The sequence below is a fragment of the Chelon labrosus genome (genome assembly GCF_963514085.1).
Source record: "Chelon labrosus genome assembly, chromosome: 6".
NCBI classification, from domain to species: domain Eukaryota; kingdom Metazoa; phylum Chordata; class Actinopteri; order Mugiliformes; family Mugilidae; genus Chelon; species Chelon labrosus.
The window spans coordinates 17,249,188-17,263,483 of record NC_140342.1 but is presented as its reverse complement, the minus strand read 5'-3'; the positions used below and the strand labels follow the sequence as shown (position 1 = coordinate 17,263,483).

General features: G+C 43.8%; 1 protein-coding gene across 1 annotated transcript; it reads right to left on the bottom strand.

The window, feature by feature from the left end:
• Positions 1-220: 220 nt before the first annotated feature.
• mmp16b (matrix metallopeptidase 16b (membrane-inserted)) lies at positions 221-13,967 on the bottom strand (the record flags this gene model as incomplete). Its single annotated transcript, XM_084546498.1, has 10 exons — positions 221-2,024; positions 2,255-2,370; positions 5,524-5,674; positions 6,853-6,991; positions 7,077-7,294; positions 7,633-7,794; positions 9,832-10,136; positions 11,218-11,334; positions 11,833-11,981; positions 13,839-13,967. 10 exons carry the CDS (start codon positions 13,965-13,967, stop codon positions 1,663-1,665), a joined length of 1,848 nt encoding a protein of 615 aa, XP_084402624.1. The 3' UTR covers positions 221-1,662.
• Positions 13,968-14,296: the final 329 nt, after the last annotated feature.

The following is a 14,296-nucleotide window of genomic DNA, read 5'->3' as shown; positions in this document are numbered from 1 at the left end:
AGTAATTTAACTCTAGTGTAACATACAGTAAGTGTATTGAATAATGGTTACATTGCATAAAACAGCCTGGTTCTATTAATGAACGCACAGGCAAGAGTGTTTTTTTAGTTTTTTCTTTTTTCCACAGTATGTTTCTTTATTCCTGCTGATTAATTCATGTTACTGTTCCTAGACATGTGTTCAGTGGAATTCATGGAAAAACTAAATAGAGGCGGAACAATTGGAGCAGCAGCACCGGCCGCCGCCGATACAAAATTGATGAGATGACTTTTTTTATTTTATTCAGAAACATGTGCCGTGCTGCTTTTCCCCCCGTCTTCTCTCCTTTCTCTGCTCCTTCTCTGTGTCCTGTTCCATGTGGAGTATTATGTAAACTTACAAACCTTGTACAAAAGTTAAAAAAAGAAGAAGAATATGGATTGGTTTGATTTAAACTGGATGAACTACCACTGTTTGGAGAATCCAAACTCGGCATGAAAAACAAAAGAGGAAGCGGGGTGTTAGCTGTTCACTAACTGGTACTACAAGACAGTAGATACCGTGGATAATGTGGGTAATTATTTTCTCTTACACACACACACAAACACACAAACACAACTAACCTCCCCTTTCTCTCTCCCACCCTCCAGTGAGGCAGTAAATGAAAGCCGATAGCCTGCTTGCCATCAGGTGTTTAGCACAGCTTAGCACATTTTCAAGAACACCGAACCCGCCGTGGATCAAACCGTCCTTAACTACTGGTTGAAAGTTGCATCATGGGCAGAAACGAATGCCTCCACACGCTGTTTATATTCCTACTGTGTCACCTAAACGTCCAGACCAGAGAACCGGAGAGAGAAAGAGGAGGGAATTTAAGCAATCTGTGATTAAGGCAGTCTCATAAATATTGCAGAGAGGTTTTTGGCCCCTGTTTTGGAGATAGACTGCCACAACAGTCTTGAGTTCCTAGCTCTTACCAACAGCTGTGTCCTATCCCAACAGATTACCGAGCAGACGAGTGGATATGAATAGAAATGGCGAAAGAAAAAAGAGAAAAAAAAAAGTCAGAGTATGAGCCACAATGTTTGATCCATGGAAGAAAAATATCCCATCAAAAACAACATCGAGCAGTAATCCTCTTTGGAAGAAAAAGGTCATATTTGGTTTGTGTATCAGTCCTCCACACAATGAATAATCTTTTACAGGGACCCTAAATTTTTTTTTTTTTTAAAAAGAAAAAAAAGAAAAGCACAGCTCAGGGCAACTTAATTAAGAAGTGAAAGTAAAGAAGTAGAAGCCTATGTCTATGTCCACTGAAGTTAGTGCTAGGGGCTTTTTAAGCAGCGTGCAGAGATGGGGATAGACAAAAGTCCCACTTACAGTAGCTTAACTCTGTCTCACGTAATTGAGTTCATTCCAGGATACAGAAAAAAGTCAAAGCAGATACATACATATTAGTTGGACATAAGAGATGAGGCTCCGCCACTGTCTTCAGTTGAGTTCTGCTGATTATTTCTCTTCCTTGAAGCTTGAACATTACAAGTTTGAGCAGTTTTGAAATCTGCCAACATGGCAAACCTCATGTACTACACCCTTTACAGTGCTTCCAATTACTGTACTTAGGGCTTCAAGCAATAACTAGACCCATTATCAGAGCTTCACACCCCTCCGCTATACAATCCCTCAGACCCACTCCTGCATGGAGCGCTTGCAGTACAGTATGTGGCGCTGCGTGCTCTTCCTCCTGAACTGGAAAACGGTGTAGAGGAGGACCATCATGCACAGAGCCAGGACGCAGGGGATAGCGATGGCCACCGCTTTCTCCGTGCCCCCTGTGCTGTCCAGTTTGATGACAACGTCAACGTCTCCGTTGTCATAGTGGCGCTCCTCTGCCGCCGGGGGGCTCCAGTCCCAGTCTGGGTCGGCGGGTAGGCCATCGCATCCCATGAAGTCCCTCAGAATGGACCTCGGGTAGCCCGGCTCCACGCGAAGCAGCTGGTTGTTGAACTTCCAGTATTCCTTTCCCTTGTAAAAGTAGGTAAACCCTGGAGAGATTGAGACACACACATAAAATATGACAAATCTTCCTCTATTGGTTACTCTGCTGCATGCAGTAGTAGTGAAAGGTGGAATAATCATACAAATTGAATCTTAAAACATAGATTTTACATCATTTAAGAGTTACAAACCACTATTTCTCATAAATGATGGTAATGTGATGCAAAGCATTCAAACTTCCTATCGGCAGTCCTACCAGCATGTTTTGCAGTCATACCATTGGCCTTGTCCACAAAAGCCCCCTGTGGCGAGTCGGGAATGCCCTTCCACACGGTTATGGATTTAGGGTAGCCTGGGTCCATGGTCCTCATCTCCTCGTTGTACCTCCAGTATCTACGGACAGGACACAAACACACAAATGCAAATGTTTAGCGAGCCTGTTACTTGACACTTGCAAAAGAAAATGTACTTGTCTGAGCTTATTAGAACATGCGGGCCACTGATCAGCTGAGTAGTCAACCAATGACAGCACTACAGTTTTAGAAAATGGCAGCAGCAGCAGCAGAGTGTGACTTGATTCAGACTAAGAGTTTTCAAAGACCCGGGGCTTGGGAAGCATGGGAGCAATTTAAATCAAATCATCGCAAAAGAAAATTGTGGTTTGTACCCTGTGCAATGCGCTTGAGGTAAAACACTGTTGGTTGGGAGAACTTTTTAAAATATCTTTAGTCCTATTAGGAGTTAACTAACTACTGATGTACTTAGAGCTGTTCACTTGTGAGATCCCTTCACTCAGATCCCTTCACTCAAGTCAACAGCAGGTGTGAACAATGCAGCTACCACCAGGGCTGAAAGATGAAGTCAACATGGAAGTTCCTCGAATGTGGCTCCAAATCCAAGACAATCCAACTGACTAGATATGAAGATGAAGAAACACTTTGTGAAGGTTCCTAAAGAGCAGCTTTGAAGCTCAGTGTGGAGGTTGCCATCTTGGCAGTGCCCGAATGGTCGAAGAGGTGGAGCGTGGTTGGAGCTGAGATGGGTGGGCACCCGCCTGTCACCTAAAAGTGGCCACACCCTCACCCTTTTAGCCTCAGTATAATTTAGACAAGTGAGTCACCTAAAGATTCACCCACCCGTACAGTTGTTACAGAAATAAGCTAGAGACTGAAACCATTTTTTGGTTTGCTTGGTTACCTGTACAAAGGTTTATTCCTGCTGTGAAATTTGGCCTTTTAACACGTACAAAAAGGATTGACTCATTTTTTAGCCCTGTAGGTTGCCGCTTGGTAAATCCTTGGTAAATGGATACCTACTGTATGTTACAATGCCCACATTTTAACATGGGACAAACATGGGCACATTTATACGGAAACTGGTGCAGTTTCAGAGGATTGTAATTTGTCAATGTGAGCAAATCCATTAGCAATTGAACCCTTAACCATCACACTTCGGTGTCTGGTTTGGTGACACCTTTAAGAAGAATCTGTTCACTTTTCTATCAAAGGATTGTGTTTATGATACTCTCAGCTCTGACTATATTATTTCACTATTATAATTCACTTCTTAAGTCCAGGTAAAACTATATAACTATATAAAAAAATGCATCTTGATATTATGAAAGCCAAAATCTGACTTTGCACCTGGTTTCTGTGTACTGTGATTAGAGTGACAGTCATCAGTCTTCAGCCTGCAGCCAATTTCAGGCTCATCATTTAATGACCATCAACTGTATTCCACATGACCAGAGAAAGAGTCTACTGTCCTTACTGTGTTTACAAGCAGATTTGTTTCAGAAGCAGCTGATGCTGTGATCACACACATAAATCCTGTCACACAGTGTCATTCCTCTGAATCGGAGCAAACGCCACCTCATCATGCACACACGCCCAGATAAACTCACACTAGAGACGATGCACCGAACGCCCCGGCTGTCGAAATGCAACATCATGTGGTTTGGGATGACAGTATCATGACAAAGCATTTTGTCAGCGTTTTGTCCCACCACTGGGTCCTGTGACCTCTTCAGATGTGATTTATCATGACAGCGGAACATGTGAGTCACGCTGGCGTACTTTCAAACTACACGGCCGCGATAAACACCAGATTCACTGACTTATTTATTTTTTTGTTTTTGCCGTTTTGGAAAGACTCACTGGTTCACTTCCACCTGCAGGTGACTAACTACAATCTGGATAAAGCCATATATCTACACAGGATGATATGTAGTCTTTACGCAACAGAAAAGGGTCTAAACTCATGAGGAAACCATTATGATCCAAACAAGCAAAGACAAACAACGTTGCATCAATAATCTTTTGTCTTTGGGATCCATTATTATAATTGTAGTTTATGCTTCTAATAAACGATGCACCACTATCAACGATACTTTAAATGCAAAATAATCTTAATGCAATTTGAACTACTTTGCAATATGCATAGTACTGTGATAACATTTATGTACTAAAGCAATTTACTTCCTTTTGCAACTGCAAATTATCTGTGATATGAGCCATTATGTTTGAAGTATTCCAAGCAAATCTTGTTTTACAACTATGGATGTGCGATATTTCATCGTTTACGATATATCGTCAAAAACATTCCCCACGGTAAGAATATGTCATCCCGCGATAAAAACGATAAATTCCCATTGATGACGTATATATATGTGCACGACACACTCGCAGCCCAACACGTATGGAATACTGACAAATTGACAATGGCGGAAGGCAGAGCAGATATGCCGGGCAGCGAGGAGCTCGTTCCTAAACGAGGCTCCACCTCCATTATCTGGTTTGGTTTTAACCCCTTAACGCCTGAATTGATTTTTCAGTTATATAAAAAAATTAAATATTTGTATTTTTGCATACCACTCTGGCCGGTCCTATGAGAAACTCGTGCTTGCAAAAGGTTTCTAGGAATTTTCTGATTGTCTACAAACCTACATTGGAGTATTACATGCGTTATTTTGGCTGCAGTCTGAACGGAAACAGTGTGTCGCGAATTCGCGACACTAGGCATGAAGGGGTTAAAAAGTCAGCTGCGTAGTAGCAAATTACAACATGCAAGGTTTGCAAACAAATAGTGCATAAAAAGGACAGTAACACCACTAATTTGTTCCACCACCTCAAACACAAGCACAAACCAGAATATGAGGAAAGCCAGAAAATACGCAAGGATGCAGAAGCAGCGTCGACTTCATCCAAAGAGTCCAGTAAAAAAACAACAACTCAGATAAAACATGCCGATGCATTATAGTCAAAAAGATTAGGCTGAATTGGTGTTTATTTATCGTCATTTTTATCGTTACCGTGATAAATACCAGAAATTATCGGGATAAATTTTTTAGTCCATATCGCCCATCCCTACCATCGAGCTTCATCCCTTCCTGGTTTAACAAATCCAGAATAAGCTAATGCTTTGAAAATGCTGTGCAAAATATTGTGATATACTGTGATTCTGTATCAGTTTTCCCTCCGTTCCCCCAATGAAAAGTTTCAGTTATTTCAGTCCTGTGCAGGTGCTTAACTAATATCCCACACTGACCTGTCTCCTTTGAAGAAGTAGGTTTTGGCCACATCCTCCCACCAGACAGCTGTTTCGATACTCTGTGTGGGCATGCCACTCCCGAACAGCGAGATGTCCTGAGGGTATGAAGGCTGGAGAGTTGTGTCCTTGAAGACCCAGAAACGGTTTCCTAAAATACACAGGGAACACAGTTAGAATATACTGGGACAAAGGCATTATCATAAATATGACCTCAAAAACCACACCAGACGAAACACTACGGGCTTTCAGCTCATTCAAGCCTTCTGGGTGGCTTCGTTTTTTTTTGCCAGCGAATCTATTTTTTTATTTTCAAAGGTCAAACGTATCACCTTGTTTAAAGAATATGTGCCCAGCAGATTATCTTTGCAGATTTATAACACAATGCAAGATGACTGAAAGGCAACTCCACAGAGACTTGTTGTTTTATTGAAGCTATTGTTGCATTTAATTCAGTTTGATCATATGTGCCTCAGGCAGAGCAAACAGAGCTGCTGTGGTAGTGCACTTGCAGTAAGTAGCTAGACACTCACATGAGCACAGCCACGGATGCACACATGGTTAAATCCCTCTGAGAGAATAAATAAAGCATGAGGCACTCTGATCCCACTGGGTGACAGATGTCATGTTAATCTGCCTGATGGACGGACAGCTCTACCGGACTTGCACCCGTTCTCTCACCGCGCTGAATTGCAAAACAAACGTCGCAGTCACCCGGTCAGAACGATTAAAGATTACTGTATGTTAAAGAGCTGCACTTGTAGGGATGATATGCAGTAAAAGATTATTTGAATTCATGAATAAGAGATTACCTTTTTGTGAGCACTTGTTGTGGTTTAGCAGGAAAATGTCATGATTGCTGTATTTTATTTTATTTCCTTGAAGTTTAAGTCAAATGTTAATTTTTTCTGTCTTCATAAAACATTTGCAAAGATCTTAAATATGTAACTCCGGTTTTGTTTACATTCAAACTTGGCTGCATTATTTATTTATTATATGCTGTTACATTTATTTTTGGATGCACTGATTCAATTCAATTCAATTTTATTTATATAGCGTCAATAACAATACAAATCGTCTCAAGACGCTTTACAAAAAGCTGCATGTAGATGCCACCAAGCAATCATTTAGTCAAAACCTGAGGGCGGGAATGTGCATCACATCACCCACTTGCTCTTGTGTATCCTCACAAGCAACAAACAAAAAGGTGACCCACTCCTAAAAACATTGCTCTATAGCACTACTAGTGGCTAAAAATTCCACAGCGTGCCTTTAATAAACAAAAATATGAAAACAAATGTTAAAAAAATAAGTGGTTGCTCTTATTACCTTTGAAAAAGACAAACTTCCCTTCGCTGTTTTCGTACACAGCATCGATTTTGGGAGGCAAGCCTTTCCAGAAGTAGTTGATCTGCATGGGGTAGCCAGGGACTACTGAGTTGTCCCGTACCCTCCAGAACCATTGGTCCTATAGAAACAGACAAAACACCATCAATTTATAATCTCAAACTGCTTTGATACCAGTAGCCACATTTGCTTAAGCTCTACTTTACCTTGAACACAAAAAGCTCCTGTCGGAGGATGGCCAAAGTGTTGAAGCCTCCATCACAGATGTTAGGTTTGGAGTTGGGGTTGGAGGGTTTGGCTCCCTGTGGGGGGCGGTGCGGTCTGGCATGGCGATCGTGCTTACGTGGGTCCGATGGCGGGTGGAAGCGAGGAGGAGGGACCGTAGGTGGGGGCCTGGTAGGCTGTGGAGCTCTATCTGGTGGACCTAGGGAGACAGAAACAGATCTTACTGTTCGATATTGTTCCTCAGTAAGATTTATATATTCACAGTTTTCTGACCAATGCACCTTTCGTTTTGGCACAGATTATTCATCCTGTGTGGTTATATGTTAGTTGACTCACATTACTTTGAAAACACCAGTTGGCTGCCCTAATTAACGGCTGACAAATGCTGCTTACTGGCGTTCAACCCAGTATGACTGATACAGTACCATTTGCAATAGTGACTAATTAACCTCAGCATCAGTATTGTTTTGTGAGCTTCAGTAATGTGCTCTCTTTCTATTTTTATAACTTTATTAAATAACTACTGTGGAAAGTTACCGTAGATTTTCTGGATGCCCTGCAGGTCATCATGAGGTAGTTTGAAATTCTCTGTGTCCATGTACTGGTAGAAAGGAGCCATGATGGCGGTGGGGTCGTTCGAGTGCTCCAGACCGAGGGCATGACCCAGCTCGTGAACCGCAACCAAGAACAGGTCGTTTCCTGAGAGAGGGGTAGAGGGAACACAGCTCTGAGAACACAACGCTCCATCATATCTGTGCTGTACAGTGAGTGTACTGTAGGAAGTGGTGAAATGTGAGGATGTGACTGTATGCGATAAAACAGAGGAGGACAATAAAAAGCAGATCAACCCATTAATACAGAGACTTAAAAACATACATTTTTACCGTTACCAGGCATCTGGTGCCAAGGTGCATGGGCTAGGTGCAGTGAAATTAAAACCAACCTTTAATTTTCTTTGTTTTTTTATTGTAAGTTGACTACCTCAGTGTTGGGCAAAAACAAGCACCTTGCACCCTGCTTTGCATCCTCTGGAACATGTTGAAATTATGCTGCATTATTTTACAGACAAACCATTAACCACATGATTGACTAACAGCCGGTTGATTAATCAACAATGAAAATGGGCTAATGTTGCAGGTACAGATCACTGGAGGTACTTGGGGTTTTCACACAGGAGCATTTTGTGTTTTTCGCTACCTAAAGGAAGACGAAGCACATGTGAACCACAGCTCACGCAGAGCAGAGAGACACACTCATGTTCCTACCTAGGGCATCGGAAACAAGTGGAAGTACAAACGCCTGTCCATGTAATGCACCTGAACACTGGCCCGGTACAAGCTAACACTGTGGTCCTACCTCATATCACATTCAAACGCAAATGAAAAAACTATAAATGTCACACTCAGTGTGTGTGTGTGTGTGTGTATATATATATATATATATATATATAGTCAGCATTCTGCTCACAGTGTCAACTCGATTTAGAAAGAAGTACACCATTTACGTACAGCTTGTGACTGAGGCTGTCCCCAGGAGATTGTTGCCCTTTACAACATGATATCCACTCCTGCCAGCAGCACTGCACAGAACAGCTACTGACCCTCAGCCAGCAGCTAAAAGGTTATACCTCCCCCTGCCCCCCGTTTATCTGACACAACCAGCCTCTTCCACCTAACCGAAAGTGTCCCAGAAGGACTCCTGGGGGACGGGCCCGTGCTACCATTAGCGCACATGTCAACATGCAACATTTACAATTACACCGCTGTGAAAGCCCATTAACGGTTGCGCGGCTTTCCAGACACACGAGCCGAGACGGTAGCTCTTGGAAATCAGCCTCGGCACTCCAAATGGATAACCATGGGACAGTGCACAAGGGTGAACATGGATTTGACTTGGGAGTCTGAGACAATTACCATTTGAGTATGAGAACAAAAGAGGGAGTTAGAGGGAGAGGAGCTGATGGGGAGGAAGCAGGTTCCCAGAACAAACACAATGGGAGCTGTAAACCTCCTCCTCCTCCTCCTCCTCCTCCTCCTCCACTGCTAATGGGAGGATACAATATAAGCGTATGGCACATGGATATTAGCAAAGCAGCCTGGTGGTGCTCTGGCTCTGACTAGCCTGGCACCCTGTAGGTAGAGTAATTAAAGTGTGTTTGGTCGCACGGCTGAGAAAGGTTATCTTATCCTCCCTGTGACATAACACACAAGAACGCAACACAAAATCTGTATTGGTTCAAATTCACGTGGGCCTCTTTGCAAGCGCACAACTGAGCGACATCAAATTCAATAAAAACGAATAATCAGAATCACGTGCCGGCAACCGATGTCTTAAAATAGCGGGGCTTTCTATCCTGTCATCTGAAGAGCTTATTATACGAAAAAAAAAAAAAACACATCAAAATCCTGACAGATGGAGTGATGCGCCTCTACAGAGCACAGCCAGATCAAAGACATCTCTGCATTCTTTGTTTCTGGCTAAGCATCCCTCACACCCTGCCCTGTGATACCATCTCTGTCATATTGCCCTCCTGCCTAGCCATCTGTATTTCCATCATTTGCTTTCCTTATCTGTCTCTCCCGATGACTGCTCTTTTTTTTTTTCCTGTTTCCCCATGATTTCCTTCTATTCGTTAACAGATTTTCTCCAATTCTTTTTGTTTTCTTCATCCTTCTGCTCCATTACCGCCGCCACCTCGTCTTACCGCCACACTTTTCCCGCCTCTCTTCCACTCACCATCGTGGTTGGGGTTCCCCAGGGTCCACGGCTCATCTGAGTCAAAGTGCGTGTCCCCTCCGATGCCCGGGCCGGGAAAATAGGCGTGGGCGAGGAATCCTCCCTCCCCGTCGAAGGGCGAGCTGTCGCCGTGAAAACCTGAGGCGAAGATGATGGTGATGTCCACGTCACGCCTGCCAGTCTCCAGGGCGCTGTACGGAACGGCCTCAAAACGTAGGGGAGTCACACCCTGCCACACGTCAAACGCCCGCCGGATGGCATCATGAGTCTCCCGGGCTCCCACCTTTGGCGTGACGTTTTTTATGCTGCAGGCGGACAAACAAGCGCAGGAACGGAAAATGTTGCTGAGATTAATAATAGCAAAACACGTGAATTCACGTGGCGACCCCTAGTCATACATCATTTGAGACAAAATACTCAGGAGAAGGGGAAGTAAAATACATCCTGCATCAAGCCCCAGCCTCGTTATCTCATTAATTTTGAGTGAACATTTTCACTTTTCAGAATAAGGAGATGCAAAAAAAAAAAAAAAGTTGCACTTGACACAACTATTTCAAGCCCAGAAGCTTTCACTGAACTTTTAACACAGCAGTCGTTATCAGTCTCTGGCAGGCAGAGAGGAATGGGGAATCTTCTCCCTCTCTCTCCGCTCATTTTCTCGAATAAAGTGCAGTCAGCAGCAGCAGCAGCACTGGCTCAGCACTGATTGACATTCCATTAGGAGAGGTGGCTCATCAATTCAAATTCAGGGAGGAAGGAAGGATTTGAATAAATTGACAGTGTTATCATCCATTACTGCGGTAACCTGTCAATTTGCAGTTGTGCCGGAGACCCGTTTATCTGTTCTCCTCAGAACCTATTAAAAGAGGGAGCTTAATCAGGCCATGATAAGATGAGAGTTTGAACATTTTTGCTGAGATTACGTATAATTTACACTTTTATAAGACAGAAGTGAGAGAAGCCTGCCATGCTACTTTGCTAAAATAGTTTTGTTTCATTAAAAGGAAATAATAAATGGAGGCAGGTTTAAAAAAAAACAGAAAACCCAAACAGCTTGATCCCATTTTTCATTTTGCCAGCGAGCTATTTATACGCCGCGCAGCAAACATACTCACACATGGGCAAATTTACGTGTTAATCTATGTGTTTCTGAACGTGTGATTGTCACTATATTTTTATGCGTGAGCTCCCACATATGTGACGTTATTTGCTCGGTCTCTATGACAACAAAGAGCATGTGAGCCCAGGTGGTTAGAGACGACGGCGGAGACGAGAGACAGAAGGGAGCTGAGAAAATTAGCGCCGCCGTTTTTCTGAATGTGAACGCGACGGCGAGCGCTGCTGATTTCAGTGGTCTCTATGACAACTGCCTCCGCTGTCTGTCACCTGTAAGTTATGTGTGCACGCTGCCACTTCTGTCCTGTCAGCGCGTATCTCCGCCTCCGTGTCCTTGAAGCACTTTTAAATTTGTCCGGAACTCCGCACCGTGGTTTTTGCATCCAACTTAGAAGAGAAGAAGAGAAAGAAGAGAAGAGAAGGTGCGTTAAGTATTTTAGCCAAAAGTTTGGATCATATTTTTCTTCACGGCACAACATAAAGCTCTGAAGGGAACTCAGAGGTTCTCTTCCTAACAGAGAATCACAACAGCAAACTAAACTACTACAGTTTTTCATTCATACCACGTCAGATATCGTCACTACTACAAAACAACACAAAAGCGAAACATGGATTCTCACCTCAGGGTGATATCACTGCATCATCATGCAAAATGAGAAGAGGGGAAAAGCATTAAAAACCATCACCTGAGGTCGTTTAAGGCGAGGTGATGGGAGCAACATTTTCTATCCTTCACTAATCCATTGAAATATTGATAGTTTTCCTTCCGCCTGCATTTTAAATGAATTAATGGAGCAAATGCATTAACATGAACATCAGTGAAGGTGAACGTGCTGCCTAGCCTGTGCTGGTACAAGCACGTCCGCGGCACATGTGCGTACTCACTCCTTGGTTTTCTCATCCAGCGTCCCTGTGACATTGAGACCGTAGACCCGCTGCATGGCAGCGATGGCTGAGTGCATGCTTTGGGCCGAGCGCAGCACAGACATTCCCGGTTCTGTGCGGGGAAGGTAGCCATACCTCTGTAGCCATCCCTGGAAGAAAGGAAAATTATTTCATAATGCGGCTTTTTAATACTTCCTTTAGGCTCTTTATTAGATATTTTTTCTTTTTTTAATGACTGGGAGGCTTGTGAGAAATGTGTTGGACGTTGCACATTTAGCAAGTTGGTCCGGATAATAAATGAGTCGACGACATGCATGTATCAAGCAAGCTGTTGTAATGGGTGCAATACATCAAAAGTGAAAGGCTATAAAACAGTCTGCACCTTTAGCTGTTAACTTGACTCTCCTTCATTTTGTGTTTGGTTAGATGTGGTCCTGCATCTACCCATTTAAACTGTGTTCACATTTCTGAGAGTCTACTGTGCAAACACAGACATTCCTCCGGTGTAATGATGCTCAAAGTATTGTTTGTGAGGGGTAACTACCGGGCCTTTCCCTGCGAGCGGTGCATCCAACATGCTAGTGGAAAGTGAGCAGGTTAATGGCAAAACTGCAGCTGCAAAACGTGCATCTTTAACCTCCACTCCGCCGCCGATCCCGTAGGAAAACAAAATCAATGTGAATATGAAGGTGCATCATTCACTCTGCATCTCACAAGAGGCTGTGACTAACCGCTTACTCTCATTATCAAAACAACAAAGAACGCGCCGCGCCGGTTGTGTTCACAGTGTGCCTGAAATGTTAAGGAGCTTTTTATTGATGCTGGTAGAATTTACAACTACACACACACACACGCACAATGTTGTATTGTTTGCTTAAATTGTCTATCCCGCAGTGGTTGAGTTTTAATTTCTTTGTTCAGAGGCTCCGTGGGCTGCGAACGCACACAGCATTTGAATCCCTGCTGGTGATCTTAGTCAGTGTTTGTGCCTTGCGGCTTCCGGTCAGTGTACTTGTGCAGGACCGTGGCCCTGCCTCCCCTCGCCCTACAAAGCGACTTGATACAGAGAACAGAGGTGAGGCTGAGCATCATCCAAGGGTCACTGGCGGACTCCGACCTGAAACTGAGGCCCGCGAGGCACCCACACTATCCCGCAGCTGTCCACATGCCAACCAGCTGCCTTCCCATAGCTGCACAGCCATAGGAGATATGCTCCAGCTAGCTAATCTCACTACATGTCTCCTCTGTCCATCCCTCCCCCTTCTGCCTCCAGCCTTCTCTTCGCTCAGCTAAACGCCTTGTTTATCTATTTTCTCTCTTGTGGGCGTGTTTCCTGTTTGAGTTGTGTTTGTTCAAAGGCACAGATTCCAGGGAGATATCAGGCCGATTTCAGTGAGCCATAAAATTGAATAATGATGTGTGTGTGTTACTGTCAGCTTCAGCATTTAATTTGTTCGGAGTGGTGGGAGGGGAGCCTGTGGTGAGGATGGGAATGGCATCAATTAATAAGGTACAAAAAGCAAATCCTATTATGCAACTTGTGTCTGTAAATGTTTAATCTCCTCCAACACTGTGATGCTGCCAGACCACATCTGACTTCATGATGACCTGTCAAAAAAAAAAAAAAAAAAAGAAGTATCCAGCAATGAAACACGATGCTGCAAGGCATCACTGTTAAAATAGAGATATAGTGAAATCATATCTGGGTTGCACATTCAGGATCAGTGGGCTGGAGCAGCTCAGTTCAGTTCATGGACCGCAATGTATTAACCTCAAATGAGCATCCTTCTGTTTCATTGCACCCTGCAAATGAGGAATGCGTGATATTTTCAGTGCGTGAGCAGAGCTGATGGGCTTTAAAATGTCTCCATGTTATGCCTCATGGTAATTGTGCCCACCGATCGCGTGGGGAGTCGACATACATGTTTTTCACGCCGAGGCAGATGATGTGGAGGAGAGAGCACCGTCATTTATGATGATCAGGGAGGGAAGGCCATTTATCTTACCTCAACGCTGAACTGATGATCCTCCTCTCCGGACACGGCACACGAAATCCAAAGCCAAAGATGCAAGCAGAATGCTGCCGCGTAAAAGCAATCCGATGGTTTTCTTTTACTGGAGGATACTAAGGTCATAATGACCTGTTTTTCCCGAGTGTTTATTAGAAGAAGCCGCCCGTCTGCTCTGGCTCTTGTGTCAAATGAAAACCATCGGGCGAGCTGTCAAGGCAGATTCGGATGGAAACGAGAAAAAGGACCCCGCCGTTTGATTAAAAAAAAAAAAATCCCGACGATGGTAGAAAATGTTCCGATGTCAAGCGGAGATAACTCGGCACGTTGGACGCGCTGCCCTCGCCATTCTTATTTACATCAGGGGCTACATCTATCCAGCAGCATCAATGGCCATGTACAGTACCTAGTCTGCGCAAGATAGGCTCCCTCCCGACTCGACGCCTGCGCTTTGA